Source organism: Phoca vitulina, unplaced genomic scaffold (genome assembly GCF_004348235.1).
Source record: "Phoca vitulina isolate PV1807 unplaced genomic scaffold, GSC_HSeal_1.0 scaffold2, whole genome shotgun sequence".
Lineage (NCBI taxonomy): Eukaryota > Metazoa > Chordata > Mammalia > Carnivora > Phocidae > Phoca > Phoca vitulina.
In genome coordinates this window covers 31239402-31257600 of record NW_022589705.1, presented here as the reverse complement: position 1 = coordinate 31257600, position 18199 = coordinate 31239402, and the positions used below count along the sequence as shown (strand labels likewise).

Here is an 18199-nt window from a genome sequence, read left to right as displayed (position 1 = left end):
GGAATTATTTTGCAGAGCTGGTGACATATAGATACCATTATTCATGACATGCTGATTTAATGTGTTTATGAATATTTATTAATTACTGCATGCCAGACATCAATGATCTAACTTTACCTACCTTAAAAGTATCGGCCAAGATTTCAGCACCTCGTTGATTTGTCCTTTTGGAAAGGCCCACAAAAAATTCTCTGCCTATAATAAATGTCATGGAACACAGTGAGTACAAGGCACCAGGGACGGCACGCTGTTTCTTTATATTATATACTGACCTTGAAGCCCCACACAGTTCTTTCCTACCACACAAGGCAGCTCTGCTTGTACTCTGACCTCTGCTCTCTTTACACAGATCTGATTTCAAGCTATTGTCCTTAGAAATAAACTTGTTCAAATACACAGAGGCAGAAAGTAGAATAGTGGCTACCAGGGTCTGAGGGGAGGAGGAACTGGGAAGTCAGTCTAGTGGGTATGAAGTTTCAGCATGAGAAGGTGAAAACATGCTGGACATGGATGGTGGTGATGGTTGCACACTGAACTACACACTTAAAAATAGTTAAATGGTAAGTTTTATGTTATATAGATTTTAGCACAATAAAAGAAAAAACGTTCCACTTAGGAAATAACAGAATTAAACACCTTCTTGTGTAATAAAAAATTAAGTAATAGCAATGACAAATTAGTAATTCTTCCTTTTTTTTCCCTAAAAGAATGATACTAGACATTCATGATAAAGTCAGATTCCTTTTCTTATAACGACGATGTAAAGGCTGAAGAAACTATCTGCATAAAGGGAGTTAAGGGCTGATTGGTCTTCAGGCCTGACCTCTAAAGAGATATCCTTAAAACTCTTATTTGTTGTTTCAAGTCAAAACATCAGAGATGCCTATTTGCAAAGTACTAAAGTTTAGGAGGATGGAAATTTCTAGTCATTTGGCTTTTCTGAAATTCCATAAATTTTCTTCTCAGAAGGCAAAACACCAAATAAAAATGGCCCCCCAGTGAGAGGCAAACAATTATAGTAGATAGTATTAAGCAATATATAATTGTGAAGATTCTTAACTTCCCTTAATTCTTTGAGAAGAATTCTACATGAAATGTGAAAAAATATTCAAAGAGAAATCAGTATATATTTTGATCCAGAACATTAGGATAAAGTATAAGAAGAAAACCCAGGTACAAAGAATTGCTTGATAGACTTTACAAATGTTACAAACTTAATCCTCATAATGTCTTTAAAAAAGAGGTAAATGACCTAGGTCAAATGATGTTATGATAAGTTCCAGCGGTGTATGCTCTTCCAGGCAGAGGACTCTTTGGTGGCACACTGACAGGTTTTTTTATTTTTGTTTTTATTTTTGTTTGGTAATGGTATGTCTCTGTTGTCACTTGAGAAAACTCACTACATACAAATCAAAACTTAACTAAGAGAAAGATCTTTTATTTGGCAAAATTATTACTCACTTTATTAAAAAAGCTGAAATTAAAAAAAATTCCTTAATTCTTCTAAGATAAAAATAGATTTATAAATTAGATTTATACATAATTTTTAGGAAAAATATTTAATGGATTAAGCAAATTTAAACAAATTTATAATGGGGTGTGCACACTATTTCTATTTTAAAAGACTAAGGTAGCAAAGCACAAAGAAAAGCAAACTGCTTATCTCTTTAAAAAGTCAGTTGGACTTCTGTTTCTGGCAGTATGGGGGACTAGATCCCCTAAATGGTCTTTCTTTTTTTTTTTTTTTAAGATTTTACTTATTTATTTGACGGAGAGAGAGAGAGAGAGAGCACAAGCAGGGGGAGAGGGAGAGGGAGAAGCAGGCTCCCTGCTGAGGGAGCCCGATGCGGGCTCAATCCCAAGGTCCTGGGATCATGATCTGAGCTGAAGGCAGACGCTTAACCGACTGAGCCACCCAGGCACCCTGAAATTCCTAAATTTCACCCTGAAATTCTGATGAAAATAACTGAACTTCTGGAACTGAAATATTAAAAAACATGTTTGTTGTTGTTATGTCTCTTATGTCATCTTTTTCTGTTATCAATCCACCCTTTCATCTCATTCATTTATAGGAGAAGCCAGGTCATTTATCCTATTGATGATCCTACGTTCTGGATTTGACTGGTTGTTTCCCTGTGTATTATGTAACATGAAATTGTTCCTTTATCCTCTGTATTTTCAGTAAACTGATAGTTTCATGTAGATATTTAACTAGATTCTTGTTAAAAAAAATTTTTTTTTGATAGGACTACTTCAGAGGTGGGGCCATAGTACTGTATCACAACATGAGGCACATGACTGAGAGCCACATTGTCAGTGATACTAGAATATCTGTGCGTTCAAGTGGTATCAGACTGACCCCTCCGTTATAAAGTTCCCCATCAAGCTTTCATATAAACGTTTTAACAGCCTTGGATGATCATTACACAGATCCATTATTTTATTAGAAATCTAAATTTATTGGCTAGAATTCTTTAAAAAAAAAAAACCAAAACTTTCTCAATCAAGTATTTGGTCTACTTGAAATAGAATTCATAAAGGAAAGATAGCTAAATGCCCGAATCTTTCCTTCACTTATTAACTATCAGAGTAGCAAGATGGTGTCCCCAGCAACTTACAATAATGACCGATATGTTTTTTAAATAATATTATTATCCACGAATGAGTCAAAGAATAAATCATAATGGAAATCAGAAAACATTTAAAACTAATGATAACAAATATATATCAAAACACAAAGGATTCAGCTAAAGCAGTACTTGAAGGGAAAGTTATATAGCTTTAACTGCTTGCCTTAAGATGAGAAAGGTTCCACATTAAATAGACAAAGTTCCAATTTGAAATGTAAGAAAAAAAGAACAGAATAAAAACAAAGAAATTTGAGGGAAAGAATTAAAGATAGAAACAGGAAAAGGAAAGGAAATATACAAGAGAAAGAGAATTCAACAAAGCCCAGAATTGGTTCTTTGAAAAGATGAATAAAATTGACAGATCTCTGGCACAAAAGAAAAAAGAGAAGGCACAAATAAACATTACGAATGAAAAGGGGACGTAACTATAATGCTATGAAGCTTAAAACAGATATTAAGAAGATATGAAGTAGTTTATACCCAACATTTCAAAAACTTAGATAAAATATTAGAAAACAGAACTCACAAAAACTGACTCAGAAAACACTCAATAGTCATGCAACCATTAAAGGGATTGAATCAGTTTAAAATCTCCCCACAGAGAAAGTACCTGGCCCACAGAGCCTGTTTTTAGGTAAGTTCTACCAAAGTTCAAGGAATGCACAATTCAAATAGTACCGATTCTAGAGAACAGAAACATAGGAAATATTCCCTAATACATGTTATGAGGTTAACATAATTCTTTTATCAAAGCCAGAGAAGGAAAGCAAGCAAGAAAAATTACTGGCCACAAAAACAAAAGTCTTAAGAAAAAAATTAACAAACTAAATCTAGCACTGTAGTAAAAAGAAAGTATATCAAAATGGAGTTTGACTTCATCCCAGGGATGCAAGACTGATCAAATATCAGAAAGATCAATTACTGCAATTAACCACATCAACAGATTCAATAAGAAAATCATATACATTTCACTGGAGCAAAAAGAGTTTATCACCTGAAACTCCATTTCTAGCTGTTTACTTTAGAGAAACTCTTATACACATTCCCAGGAGACACAAGAATGTCCACAGCAGCACTGAAGATAATTGAAAAAAAAAAACTGGAAAACACTCAAATATCCAACAGCAGTAGAATGAATAAATGCACTGTGGTAATTCTTAACCATGGAATACCACACAGTAGTGAAGACAAAAAAACTATAGCTACACTTATCAAGTTAGATCAAAAGCAGACAAATCACAGAATAGTTCATATAGTATGATCCTAATCATATAAAGTTATAAGACAAGCAAAACTAAACAATTTTTTTTTTTTTTAGGAATTTATAGTTTAGGAATACATAGATTGAGGTAAAACTCAAAGAAAGACAAGGCAGTGATTAATACAAAATGCAGGACAGTGGTTACCTCAGGCTGAGAGGAGAGAGAGGTTGGGAGTGGGGCTCCTATGGTCCTGGCAATATTCTGTTTCTTAAAGCCAGGTGGAGGCACCAGGTGCTCATTTTATCCTTGGTCTTTAAACTGTACATAGACATTGATAATTCTTTTTTTATTTGTTCCATATTTCACAAAAATAAAAAAAATGAAAGTAGAGGTGCTGATGCTTATTTGGATTGAAATAATTTCTGCCAGGAGCTGCTTGCCTGACTCACAAGATTCCCAGGGGAACTGGAGTTGGATAGCTGCTTTCCTGCCCATTTCCCGATCAACTGCTAATGAAGCAGTTGAAAAGCACTACAAAAGCTGTGGAAAGTGCTACAGATTTTGTTTCTTCCCCAACTCTGCTGAATCAAAAAATTGAGTGGTGTTGGTGGCATAATACGGTGAATGTGGTTAGTGCCACTTGAACTGTATACTTGAAAATGGTTAAGATGGCAAATTTCATGTTATATGTATTTTACCAGAATTAAAAAAAAAAAAAAAAGAGAAAAAAATTGAGAAGTAGGAAATAGAAGGCAGGACCAGGCATCAGGCATGGATGAGGTGCCAAGCAGATATCCCAACACAATCTCAGTTTTGAATAAAATAACTTTCAAGATATTAACTTAAGGATGGAATATTACCAAAATAAGCTTGCAGATAGTGTCAATGGCAAGCCTCGGTACTTAGGTACCTAATAAGGACTTGGGGCAAGAACATCAGGATTGAAATGCTATGCAAAGATCTCTGACCAAAGGAAGAGGTTCCTATAGTTTCTATAGCGAAAGCTGTGCCGTAACATGAGAAGATTTTAGGGAATCTGTTCAGCTCAGCTGTTAAGATAGCTAAAGGGCTGTGAACACAGCTTGTTTTATTTTTATTTATTTATTTATTTTTTTAGATTTTATTTATTTATTTGAGAGAGAGAGAATGAGAGAGAGCACATGAGAGGGGGGAGGGTCAGAGGGAGAAGCAGACTCCCCGCCGAGCAGGGAGCCCGATGCGGGACTCGATCCAGGGACTCCAGGATCATGACCTGAGCCGAAGGCAGTCGCTTAACCAACTGAGCCACCCAGGCGCCCAACACAGCTTGTTTTAAATCATACTTCAGGGGCGCCTGGGTGGCTCAGTCGTTAAGTGTCTGCCTCTGGCTCGGGCCATGATCCCAGGGTCCTGGGATCGAGCCCTGCATCAGGGAGTCTGCTTCTCCCTCTCCCACTCTCCCCGCTTGTGTTCCCTCTCTCGCTGTCTCTCTCTGTCAAATAAATAAATAAAATCTTAAAAAAAAAATAAACCATACTTCAAATATTATCAGTACCTGCTTATAAGAAGTGATTTATTATATAGCTATGTTCGGTAAAAAAGAGTTTTATTGTAAGGAAGCATGATTTACACATCTAGCTTTTCACAAAAGCCTATTTTCTAAGAGAAACAGGCTGTTGTTCTGTGCTGCCCAAAGAATGAAGTGCCATCATTGGGAGACACAGAGAATATTCTAGGGGGAACTTACTAGGCAGATTCGAAAGAATGCCTGAGCCTGCGTGGACACAGCCAGAGCTGAGAATGCAGCGTAGGCCTCCTTGACCCCTTGTTCTGTGTTCTTAGGGCTCAATGGGTGTGCACCCCGTAGCCCAGGTTGTGCAGTGCACAACCCCAGGGGGTATTATTCATGAGCTTGTGATAAGAATGGCATTGCCTAGAGCTCAGCAACACAGTGGCCCCACCCATAGATATGTGACACTGAGCCAGGAACTACTCAAACGTCACAGGATAAACACCTTTCCTCCTCTAAGAACATTAATGATAGCAAAATGTAAGTAATACAAAACATTATGTTTATATTAAAATGAAGATGGCTATATTTTCTCTATATACAAGGGATTCAATCTAAAATTCATATCAGCTAAAATATTAGACTTCTAAGAAGCTTCATGTTTTCAGGGGGCCATGTGGGCTACATTCCCAAATCCCTGGTAACCAGCCCTTGCTGGTAGGGCTACATCTATGAAACAGGTATTTTTTCTCTGACATTTAGGGGAAAATAAACTCTCACTATAAATTAAAAATTGTTATCGATTTTCTTGCTTATCAGTATAACTAGAGTGAATCTGGGGATCCAAATTTTGGCACATGACTTTTGCAAAACAATAATCCGATCATAAAGAGCTGGAAAGGTTAAATGCTACAATTACTGTTCCTTTAGCAGCAATATTATGCCCACTATAAAAACTGATTCTAGTTAGATCCATAATACCAGCTTTTTGTATTTGGTTGAGTTCTGATGTTATTCATCTGGCATTGAAGCCAAATCAATTTGCATTGAAAATTATTTAAACTCACCTTGCTGTCTGGGCAAGAAAATTATTTGTAAATGACACCTCTTGAATTAAGAGTCTTTTAAACACAAACCAGATACAATAACATACAATGCAAAACTATACAACCCACAAGCTCACATTGTAGAATATAGTAGATGCAACCTACAAAATGATAGGTACACGCTGATAACATTTTTGTAAAAAATACACAAATATGGCATGCATACAAAAGTACTAAAAGGACATATACCCAAATGTTGAATGAAAGGTCATTTTCATTTTATTCTCTTTTGTGCTTTCCAGTATTTTCCAAATTCCCTGCAGTTAGCATTTTTACTTTGGTAATTAAAAAAAAAAAACAAAACAAAACCTTACAGTTAAGTGAATACAAGCCAGGTATTAGAAATAGTTTTGGATAGGAGAAAGTGAGGATGAAGATACCTGTGAATAAGACGTCTCCGCCATCTAAAGTTGCGTTTTCATCTTTCATCTCTACTAGATTGAGCTGAAGTTTTTCTAATGCTTCTTTCATCATGTCAACCTGGTGAAAATAAAATTATTCAGATTGACACCTCACCATTTTCTAACAACAAAACTAATCATCTAAAACTTCTGAACACTGATTCATGCTCTTACGTACACTAGTGCGCGCGCACACACACACACACACACACCCTTGTGACTATATGAATATACGTAGTGTAGTTTGGACTTGCAATGACCATTTGTAAGAGAGTAAATTATCCATTAGAAATTGTCCATTATGTCTCTGTCTAGTCTATGCTAAAGTCAATATTATAGTCCCTTTTTCTGTTGGAGTCTGACTGGTTAGGACACTGTTGGAAGACTGGCTAGTTAGGGCATATGGGTCAAGAAAGGTGGAAGGCAGAACAAATCTTCCTATTCTTGCCAGAAAGTACAAGATTTAATTTTAAACCTTAAGTCAGTCAGTAAGTCAGTCATAATTGCATACATTGAGTAATATATGGAAGAAATATCAATGACAATAACCAGTTACTTGAAATCTCAGCCCACAGGACATTGTTTTCTGTTCAAATATTTTCTAAGATGTCAGAACATCTAAGGCTTCTCTGTAAGTCTGAACTGCTAATTAAATTTAACCTAGTCCCCTAGGGGTGATTAACAAATATCATAATTGCAATCACACCAAAGAATACTTGAAAAATGAATTTCAGGGGCTTTCTAGGATTGCAGGGTATAGTCTAAAGCACAGAGATATTCTGGGCTGAATTAGGGAATACTTCTAGTGAGGTTTATTTTTAATGCAAGAAAAAGATTTAAGGCATAACAAATGCCCTTTGAAATTCAGAGTTTAATTCAAATCCTTCCAGCAGCTCAACAATTTAAATATTTGTGAAGGTCTGTATAACCTCTGACATGGTGAAGACATACATTGAGCAAACATGAACAGGGGCGAAAGGAAAAACAAGAGATCACATGATACTGAGAAAAGGAGGTAGTTCTCCCAAACTACAGCATGCCCAGGACACATACAGAACTGTCAATGAAGAATTTAGGAGACACAACTACAGCAGAGTAACTTCTAAAGTAATAAAAATATGGAAATATTCTGACAACAAGCCCGACATTCATGCAGTCAAGAAAAAAAAGAGGATACAAATTAAAATAAATATATCATCTCATCCTTGTCCTGGAACATGTAAAAATTCCACAAACCAGAGTGACTCAGAACAATAAAAAATTATTTCCATGGACAAAATGGTCTTCATGTTGTAATAAATATATCTAGTGTTCTCTTTTAACAGCAGAATAGGTTTTTCTATGTAACAGGAAGGAGAATCATTACTGTAGCATAAAAAAAGAAACAAAATACCATTCACCATGGCTTGTTGGGCTACAGTGAACCCAAGAAAACACAACTGTTTCCTTCTGGCATCTGCCTCTGGGTCTATGGAAAATTCTCTGAGCTTGGAGAGAGATCTTTAGAATGCAGCTACTGTACCTTTTGTCTCTCTTATGATGCTACTGCTTCTACTGTAACTTAACATTTCAAAGATTACCAGGAATACAGCAATAACATGTATTTTGGTCTGAAAAATGTATATGTAACTTTGTTTGATTCTTAAGAGTTTCAAGAGGAACTTTATTCGATTCTCAGGAGTTCAAAGAGAACAGAAGTAGGGAGGCTAATATATACCAGTTTCAGAAACACTGTATTTCTTTAAAAGTCCTGTGTCTTTCAAATTAAAGTTTTAGAGGATAAAATGCTTGTGGCTTCTTAAAAGTTAAAACAGCTGCATCAATATGAAAAAACTGGCTTTTGCGCAAGGCCCGTTAATTATTTTTCTCCTTAAATATTCAGTCACATCTATATAAACAAAGTCATCAGGATAGGTCCATAACACAAACATTGATGATACCATATTACTTTCAGAGTTAAGGGTATGGACAAGTTTAAAAATTTGTTAAATGTCAAGTAAATAGTTCTGAGAATTGTAGAACCATATGGCATCAAATCGGCAATGTTAACTCCAGGGAAATTTCTGGAGAAGAAACAAGAGAGGCTGAACCCGGAGGCTGTCCACTGAGAACCACAAACTCTTGGCATAGTGGTTCCATGAAGCAGACAAACAGCTGCAAACAAGGCCCAGTATTGCCCTGACACACGGACCCGGAGCAAGTCAGTTATCCTGGCAGTTAGAACACTAAATATAACTATAGAAGTGGGAATTTTTGCAGGAAAAGATCCAAACCATGAGCCCTCAAAGAAACTGCCCATTCTGCGGTTACATAGCCATGGTTAATGTTGACTTAATTAACTTTCAAGAGGAAAAAAAAAAAAAAGACCAAACAACACACCCCCACCTTTCACTGAGACACTAATGTTGCAGAGTAGAACTTAGCATTACTCAGGGTGGGGAGAAACTGCCAGACAAACAGCATTAGTTCTAAAGGTTGAGTTGAATAGTCCACTTTAGCTCATGAAATTAGAAATAAAAGGGTAAATTAGAGAAACAACCTTAATTAATTTAAAACCTACTGCTATTATTTTCATACTCTAAAGATCTTGGCAAGGCCTTTCTTCCTCCCCTTTTCACTCTTCATACACTTTGTCTCATTCCTTTACTTTGTACTCCCATTTCTTTTTGCCTCCTCTTTGCTCCTCCCACCCTTTGCTAAAGATTCCTTCCCTGACCACAGTGGGTTCAGACCACCTCTGCGGCTTCCAACCATCCACCCACATGTCTTTCTCAAGAGCTGGTACTAGTTTTGAAGTCATTATCTTTTCCTTTTCTTCTTCCTTCCCTCCCCACCTCCTTTTCCTTCCTTCTTTTTTTTCCCCCTGGAGTACTATTGTCAAAAACTAGAGCTCTTGGGGCTACACAGGCAGAGGCACTGCCCTGGGAATATCTGCATAGTGTACTGTTATCCTCAAGGGCCTGGAATTTAAATCCCGCTCGGCTGCTTATTAGCCAGTGACAGCTTGTTTAACTTTCTGGGCCTCAGTTTTCTCATCTTTAAAATGGGTGGTTAGTTATAGTAGTACCAACTTCCTTGGCTCCCCCTGATGATGAAATACATGTAAAGCACTTAGCACATTATTATTCTCAATAAATATTAGATAGGACTTCTATCATTTTGATGAATATCAGCTTATGTGGACCCAATGATAAATACTTGTGCTATGAAACTGATCCACAAAAGAAAGCTATTGCTTTTTCTTACATTTGGACAAGTTTCTTATGTTTTACCCCTATGACAGATCCCATCTGCTTTCCAGTGAATTAAAATTACAGTCTTTTCTGCAAAGCCAATGTAAAGTTAGAGCACATACATTGAAGACACATTGAAATTTAAACCATGCCAGTTTGATTTCCTGCCAGCTCCTGGAATCTGTCAGGCTATGTTGTAGATTCCTTGTATAATCTCTGCTTTAAAACAGCCCCCTGGACGTACTGTGTAAGGTGGGAAGTGGGCCTGTCTGATAAGATGTCCCACAGGACTCAAAGGAGCGTCAGCCAAGATGATACAGAATGATGACAGTTCCTGAAGATAGGACCACTCTAAAGGACTCAGTCTAAAGAATTCCCTCTCTTTTTCAATGCCTGGTCCCTTTTCCTATATTTTCTGTTCCTCTCTCTTCTCACCTTCTTTCACAGCCCTCATTTCTATTCCCTCATTTGTCCTTCATGTTTACATCATCACCCTGTCTTCTCATTTCACTCCTTTTGGGTTCTCACAGTGAATGGAAGAATTGAGGATTTAAACTATTAGGTATGTTACTTGGGATGAGTTATACTTTCTGAGCCTCAATTTCCTAATCCACAAATGGGATAGCGTTTTCTCTCTAACAGGGATTATGTAACAAATAAGCTAGTACATAGTGCCTGGCACATTGTACTCAAAACCAGTGGTTGCTGATGTTATTGTTTTGCCCTAAATTAACTCAGTGCTTGGTTTGGATTCTGGCTACCTTTCAAAAAGAAATAAAAGACAAAAATATACCATTTGATTCCAACTCTTCTTTTCTTCTTACAAAATTTCCCCCAAACACAAAATACTAGAACAAGTATAAAACCTTACACATTTTTATTGGGAAGTTATATTCATGGTAGCTTGCAAGAGCACTGTAATTAGTTCAATATTCTTTGCTTAGATGCCAACATTTTCCAGTTGACCCTGTCCAAAGTTGCCTTTGCTGCCTATTTTCAACTACGTCCACTTTGAATGTTTCACATCCTCACTATGGATGTCATGAATGTGCTCACAAGGGCTGATGAACAGTTTTGTGGTGTGGTTCCATTAAGAGTCTGCACCAACTTGTTTGCCAAGCTGCTTTCCTTTAGCTGCTTCTGCTCATGACTACAGATGTTATGACTACAGATGAGGACCTTGGCATCGGCTTGTCTGTGGCTGATATGTCTCTGTCCCCCACAGACCTGCCATGTGTTGGGAGCTGTGCTATCAACACTATCGCCACTAGGTTTTCAAAGCCCATTTCAATGTTCCAAGTCCCTTTATTACTCATCATATTATAAGAGCTTTGAAATTATACCGTCATCCTATTCATACTCCATCTAGCTCTTAAAAGCTGAATAGCAGCAACATGGCTTTGTTGGTCATCAAATAGATTCATTTTCTCAATTTGTTGATTTTGTTTTGCCTTTTAATGTTAATTATCTTGTAGATAATGCTGAGGAAGCCACTCAAGAAGCTGATGTGATGTCTATCACGTCAAGGCACAGCTGGCTTGAAACTTGTGGGTACATCAAAGTTATGCTGAGTTGTCCCTGGTCACACTCAAAAGTCCACATTTCATTGGTACCACTTCAATGTTCTTTGTTAATCAGCACATCTTTGATCCTGTGGCCACTTGGAATAGTGTACGTTTAGCTGATTTTATAACAATACTTAATGTCTCTATCATGCTTTTATATATCTTTTCTCCTTTAATCAACATTTCAGTTCAACAAACATTTAGTAGATGCCAATTTTTTAAAAAAAAAATTCAGGCTACAAATATTTAGAAAAACACAAAAGCATAGTCTCTGTTCCTGGGAAGACAGCAAGTCAGTGGGGCAGATATACTTTATGGATATATAGTGATAATAAAATGAAATACTTGTGATGGTAGTAAGGGTAAGCACTAGTATACCCATTTTACATATGAGTAAACTGAGGCTAGAGGAGGTTGACTGATTTGCTGAGTCAAGCCTTCTGAGCCCATGCTCATGCTCGTGTTCCTATTCACTGCACTGTGTGATTATGATTTTCCTGAAGTCTCATCACAAAGCAAAGCCCACATCAGAATTGAAGCTCATGCCTTCTGTTTTCCAACTCTGTACATTTAAGTCCACTTGGTATTACAAGATCCTTTTCCAGGTGACTCAGATTCCATGATCTCTTCATTTCAGAGATGAGTGACATTTTTATATACTAGGGCCTTAGGATGCTAAGGTATAGTATAATTAAAATGCTAAGTAATATGAACAGAACGTATAAACCACATCAGGAATGCTCACCAATGACAGCCTGCATATGAATTACCCTCCTTCAACTTTGGGATGCCTGAGGTTTGTTCAGTGGTTTATTCCTTAACTTTACCGCATGTGTTAATTAGATTACTAAAACTAACCAGACCTACCAAAAAAAAAAAAAAAAAAAAAAAAAAGATCAAGGAGAGGCTTAACATACTAAATGACACAGTCTTAAAAATTCCTAAGTAAAAGCATATTGGAATCCTCTTCTATTGTAAGGACAAAACTCTTCGGAGGAATTTAATTAGCAATGGTAACAGTAAACATTTATGTAGTCTTCCTATGTGCCAGACACTCTCTTAAGAACTCATATTAACTAATCTAACCCTCATAATCCAATGAAACAGTACAAGCATTATTTCTGTTTTAGAGATGAGGAAGCCGAGGCACAATATGTGACTCGCGCAAGGTCTTACAGCAGCAGAGCTGAGATTTGAACTCCGAGAACTTTACTCTGCAGTTTGTGTTCTTTCCTATACAACTTGTCACTAACAACAAGATAATTTATATGTCTATTATGTCGTCAAATGAAAATAAATCTTAGAAAAGATTGTGAGCGTCTATAATACTCTTAAAAACAGGTTATGTTCACTTTATTTGAACAAAAATGTATATTCAGACATTCTGGAGGAACGGGAGTTGGGGGGGGGGAGAGGCTATAAACTGTGGCAATGTGAACTTACATTTGGTTTCTAAAGATCCTAAATTTTGTTTTCCTAAGCATATACAAACTAATGAATTTTGGGAGCCACTACTTTATCCTTCCAATTTCTAGATCAGATTATGAGAAGGAGTTATTTGCAGAGAAATCTTCAGACAGTCAACAAATGTATCTTAATTACGGTTAAGATTATAAAAGCACATGGACATAAAGACACACACCAAACCATGTCACCATACACCAATTCAATCAATTGGGAAAGATTCTGAGAATCTACCACATTGGGAAGTATGGAGGAAGAATTCTAAGATGCCCAAGACTGCCACCACTTGATGCATACGCCATGGACAAATCTCTCCCTTTGGGTGTCGAAAGAACATATAAATGTGATGAGATATCACTCCTGTGATTAGGCATGTTTTATGCCACAAGTAAAGATATTTTGCAGATGCAGTTAAGTCTCTAATCAGTTGACTTGAGTTAATCAAAAGGGAGATTATCTTGGGTAGGCCTGACCTAATCAAGTGAGCCCTTAAAAAGAGATGGAAGAAGTCAGAGAGATGTTGTCCTATTAGTCTGGAAAAAAGCAAACAGCCATGGTGGGAACTGCCTATAGAGGGATGCCTACAGAGCATCCTCTAGGAACTGAGAGCAACTCCTAGTCAATAGCCAGCAAAAAAACAGGGACCTAATCCTACAACCACAAGGAACTGAATTCAGCCTATGACCTGAATGAGCTTGGAAGAAGGTCTAAGCTCCAGATCAGAACAGAGCCCAGCCAATAACCAGGCATGCCATGCCCAGACTTCCAATCTGCGAAAGCTGTGAGATAATAAGTAGGTGTTCTTTTAAGTTCTATGTTATGGTAAGCGGTTACACAGCAATAGAAAACTAATACAGAAAGCCCCAAATTTAAACATATTTTATTTTACAAATTTATTTATAAAGGCCTTTGCTCAGAAGCAAAATGTTGAGCTAAATGCTTATTTCCAAGTTGTTTGTTCAGAATATGGTGCAAAAGTTCTTAAGATGTTCCTAAGAAATTTCCAAGAAAACAATGTTTTACTTGAGTTTAAAGTCCCAGATCCACTAACTTCCTTAATCTATTATTTACTGAAATGTTGTACAGTTATATTTTAAAATACGGAAAACAAGTTGCAATACTGTTTTTTTTAGTTACAAATCTAATACACTGCTCATAGAAGTGAAAATGATAAAAGTATATACTTTTATATACTTGAGCCACCTCAATCCTATTCTCAGTTTCATTCCTTCAGTAAATATCAAGTGTCTGTTCTGAGCTCTTACCATGATAGACAGTGATCAGTGGTCATCAAAAAATAGACATGACCCCTGCTATATAGTGCCTTTAGGGTAACAGATTCACCCAAGTCAACAAAAAGTTATACATTATGATAAGGACTATGCAAGAAAACAACAGTGTGCTTTGAGAACTAAGAAGGGTGTCAAGGGTGTCAAGGAAGGTCACTTTGAGGAAGTAACATTTAAATTAAGAAATAAAAATGTTAATAATGGTTATCTATTCCTGCTGGTGGGTCATCTGCAAGTCTTCCTTAGAAATAAAACAGGTTTCTGGATGATTCTCAGATCAGAAACAGCTCCCCTTAATACATGAAAAATCAATTAAGGGCTTACTGTGTTAGGAAAATGGTCAATAGAACTGGAAATTATTTATTACATTAAAATCTTCAAAAGTTATCAGACAGAGTCAAGTAAATGTCATTAATCCTGCAATTATTCTGGGAACTCATGATATTCACAATGGCCAACATGTATGAAAGTTTTATAACTACCTCATTCATTTTCCTTTTATTGAGCTTTAATAATAATAACTGTTGCATGAATAAGATCTCTGAAACATTTCCCACACACTGTTAAATATCCATTGCATTTTCCCCATTGATTTCTTAGATTTCTAAACTTATTAGTTTATCTCTAGTGATACGGATTTCTAAATGTATTAGTTTATCTCTAGTGACAAGTTCTAAAAATTAACCAGGATGTTTAGCATCTTGGTTTCCATATTTGTAAAATGAGGGGGTAGAGCTTAAAAAGGAAGTCATTTCCAGCTCTAGATTTCAAAGAGTTGTGGTTTCAAAATGGTTTTTGGCATTCATAAATGTGACTCTAACTGTAATTCTATTTCCCTCCAAGAGAGTTTACTGAAAACATCCCAGATGGTTATTCATGCGTAAAGTATTCTGATGTTTAATGAAATTCAGTCAGAAGCAAGAAGCTGAATATATGGATGGGAGGGGGAAGAGATGGCAAACCCAAAAGTAGATTAAAAAATCCGAGTAGGATTAAACCCTCAGAAACCAACAGAAGGATTCTGTTGTAGTGGGAGAAACTGTATCTAGAAAACAAGGTGTGTGAGTGTCAACACTAACTTATGATACTTTGTGTGTGTGTGTGTTTTTAGTGCTGCTAATTACCTGCCAACAGTGATAATAATTACACTATGTAGAGCATCAATAATTTTCTTATGAGAAAACAGCTATCAGGCCCTGCTTAGCTGCTAACCTCTGCATACTTTCTCATATCCACGTGTAGTAGAGGAGACTTCATCAACTTTGGGTTCATCTCTCCACAGTTCCCAGGATCAATCACCATCTGAAAAAGGAGGGTCTAACAAGCTCCATGCCAATCCTCCTGAGACTCAGCATTAAGTCATTCTTTATGCTTTGTTCCACTTTAGACCATATACCTAGGTGTTACGTTGGTTCCTTTTCCTGGGAGTCCTGTTCTAGTAGCTTATCCCAATCTCTTCCTATGAGTAGGAGCCCTCTCTGTGCTCTCTCTAAAGATCTGAGCCTTTATCCTACAACCCTGCAACTACATGCAAGTGGGGCTTGTCATCTGTCTCCATCTCCTCAACATAGAATCAGTAACCCCCAGGGCTGAGGAATCTGCCTCTAACTACTTATAACTCTGGCCCTCTTTTACTATATTAATACTACAGACTTAATGTATCATCATTAATAACATGTAAAATTTATTAAGCTCTTCTAAGTGCTCAGCATTGTGCTAAGTGATTTTACATGGGTTACCTCATTTAATAATACCATATCCCTTCAGGTACCTCCTAGTCTGAATCAGTCATGGCAGTTCCATCCCTCTTACCAGGGATTGGCACAAATAACCTAATTTTGGCCACTGAGGGGAAGTCCACTGAGAGGTTCCTGGAGGTATAGAAAGAAATGTAATCCCACCTCTTCTTTTGAACATTGTCCTGTCTGGATATGGTAGCTGGAACTGATTCTGGTCTGAGAACACAACCATTATCAAGGATGACGGGGCAGAAAGATGGAAAGAACTGGGTCCTTGATGATACTGTTGAGCTGATGAATCAATCCTGGAATCCTGAAGTTCTTGGCATACGAGATTTTTCATTTCCTTAACCAATCTGAATTGAGTTTCTGTTAGTTGCAGCTAAAAGCAACTCATTTACTTATATAACAAAACTGAGAAGCAGTATCCAAAGAGTCCATAACAATAGACCACATTACTAAAACTCATTAAGTTCTGAGGTAGAAACAACTATTAAATGGAGGCTTTTCTTTCTCTAGAAATATACCATGACTTGCCATTCAACAAATTAACACAATATGTAAGGTGTTATTTTAACTGATAATACCTGGTATCATGGCTGATAAGAATGTTGATCAAATGCCCCTGGTGATACTAAAACCATCCTGTCTATAGAAAACAGCAGATTGTAAATAATAATTTGTAAAGCCAAAAGGAAGTATTATATGTCTCAATTCTGTAGATAAAGCACAATTGTTACAGCTCCATATGTCAGAGTTGGAAGTTAATGTTCCAATACTCTCATCTCTGAACTAGTACTCAGATCTGGAGGACATGCCAATAGAAAGATCTGACAGAAATTCAGAAGGAAAACCAATGGGGCCAAAGTACCCAGGAGAGATAAAAACAGCTCGGAAGAAAACTGGGGAAGATCCCTCTCATTACCTAGAAATTTCTAGATATTCAAGGGTCCCTCCAGGAAACTGGACAGCTGCATGTAAATGAATGAAACTAGACTACTTTCTAACACCATACACAAAAATAAATTCAAAATGGATTAAAGACCTAAACATGAGATCTGAAACCATAAAAATCCTAGAAGATAACATAGCCAGTAATTTCTTTGACATCAGTCATAGTAACATTTTTCTAGATATGTCTCCTAAGGCAAGGGAAACAAAAGCAAAAACTATTGGTACTACACCAAAATAAAAAGCTTTTGCACATCAAAGGAAACCATTAATAAAACAAAAAGATAACCTACTGAATGGGAGAAAATATTTGCAAATGATATATCTCATAAGGGGTTAATATCCAAAATATATAAATAACTTATACAACTTAACACTAAAAAACCCAACAATTCAATTAAAAAATGGGCAAAGGAAACTGGTACAGCCACTCTGGAAAACAGTATGAGGTTCCTCAAAAAGTTAAAAATAGAACTCTAAGATCCAGTAAGCGCACTACTAGGTATTTACCCAAAGAATGCAAAAATACTAATTCAAAGGGATCCATGCAGCATTTTCTACGATAGCCAAATTATGGAAACAGCAAGTATCCACTGATTGATGAATGAATAAAGAAGATGTGGTGTGTGTGTGTGTGTGTGTGTGTGTGTATAATAACATATTACTTAGCCATAAAAAAGAATGAAATCTTGCCATTTGCAATGACATGATGGAGCTAGAGAGTATAATGTTAAGCAAAATAAGTCATTCAGAGAAAGACAAATTCCATACAATTTCACTCATATATGGAATTTAAGAAACAAAATAAATTAACAAAGGGGAAAAAAAGAGAGAGAGAGGCCAACCAAGAAACAGACTCTTAACTATAGAGTACAAACTGATGGTTACCAGAGGGAAGGTGGGTTAAATAGGTGATGGGGATTAAGGAGTGCACTTGTGAGGGGCACTGGGTGATGTATTTCTAGGGCCTACAATAGTGCCAGGTGTGTTAAAGTGTTGAATCACTATATAGTACACTTGAAACTAATATTACACTGTATGTTAACTAACTGGAATTTAAGTAAAAACTTAAATTAAAAAAAAAATAAATAAAAAATGGGCAGAGGATCTGAATAGATATTCTTCCAAAG

At 36.6% G+C, this 18199-nt stretch overlaps 1 protein-coding gene across 2 annotated transcripts in view; it reads right to left on the bottom strand.

Moving 5' to 3' along the window:
* DDAH1 (dimethylarginine dimethylaminohydrolase 1) overlaps positions 1-18199 on the bottom strand; it is a 130111-nt gene that overhangs the window by 30933 nt on the left and 80979 nt on the right. For both annotated transcript variants that reach the window (XM_032424728.1, XM_032424733.1), the window contains exons 2-3: positions 6808-6907; positions 122-195 (exon numbers count right to left, since the gene is read on the bottom strand). In XM_032424728.1, the coding sequence (XP_032280619.1) occupies positions 122-195; positions 6808-6907 (174 nt within the window). The remainder of the gene's footprint in view (positions 1-121; positions 196-6807; positions 6908-18199) is intronic.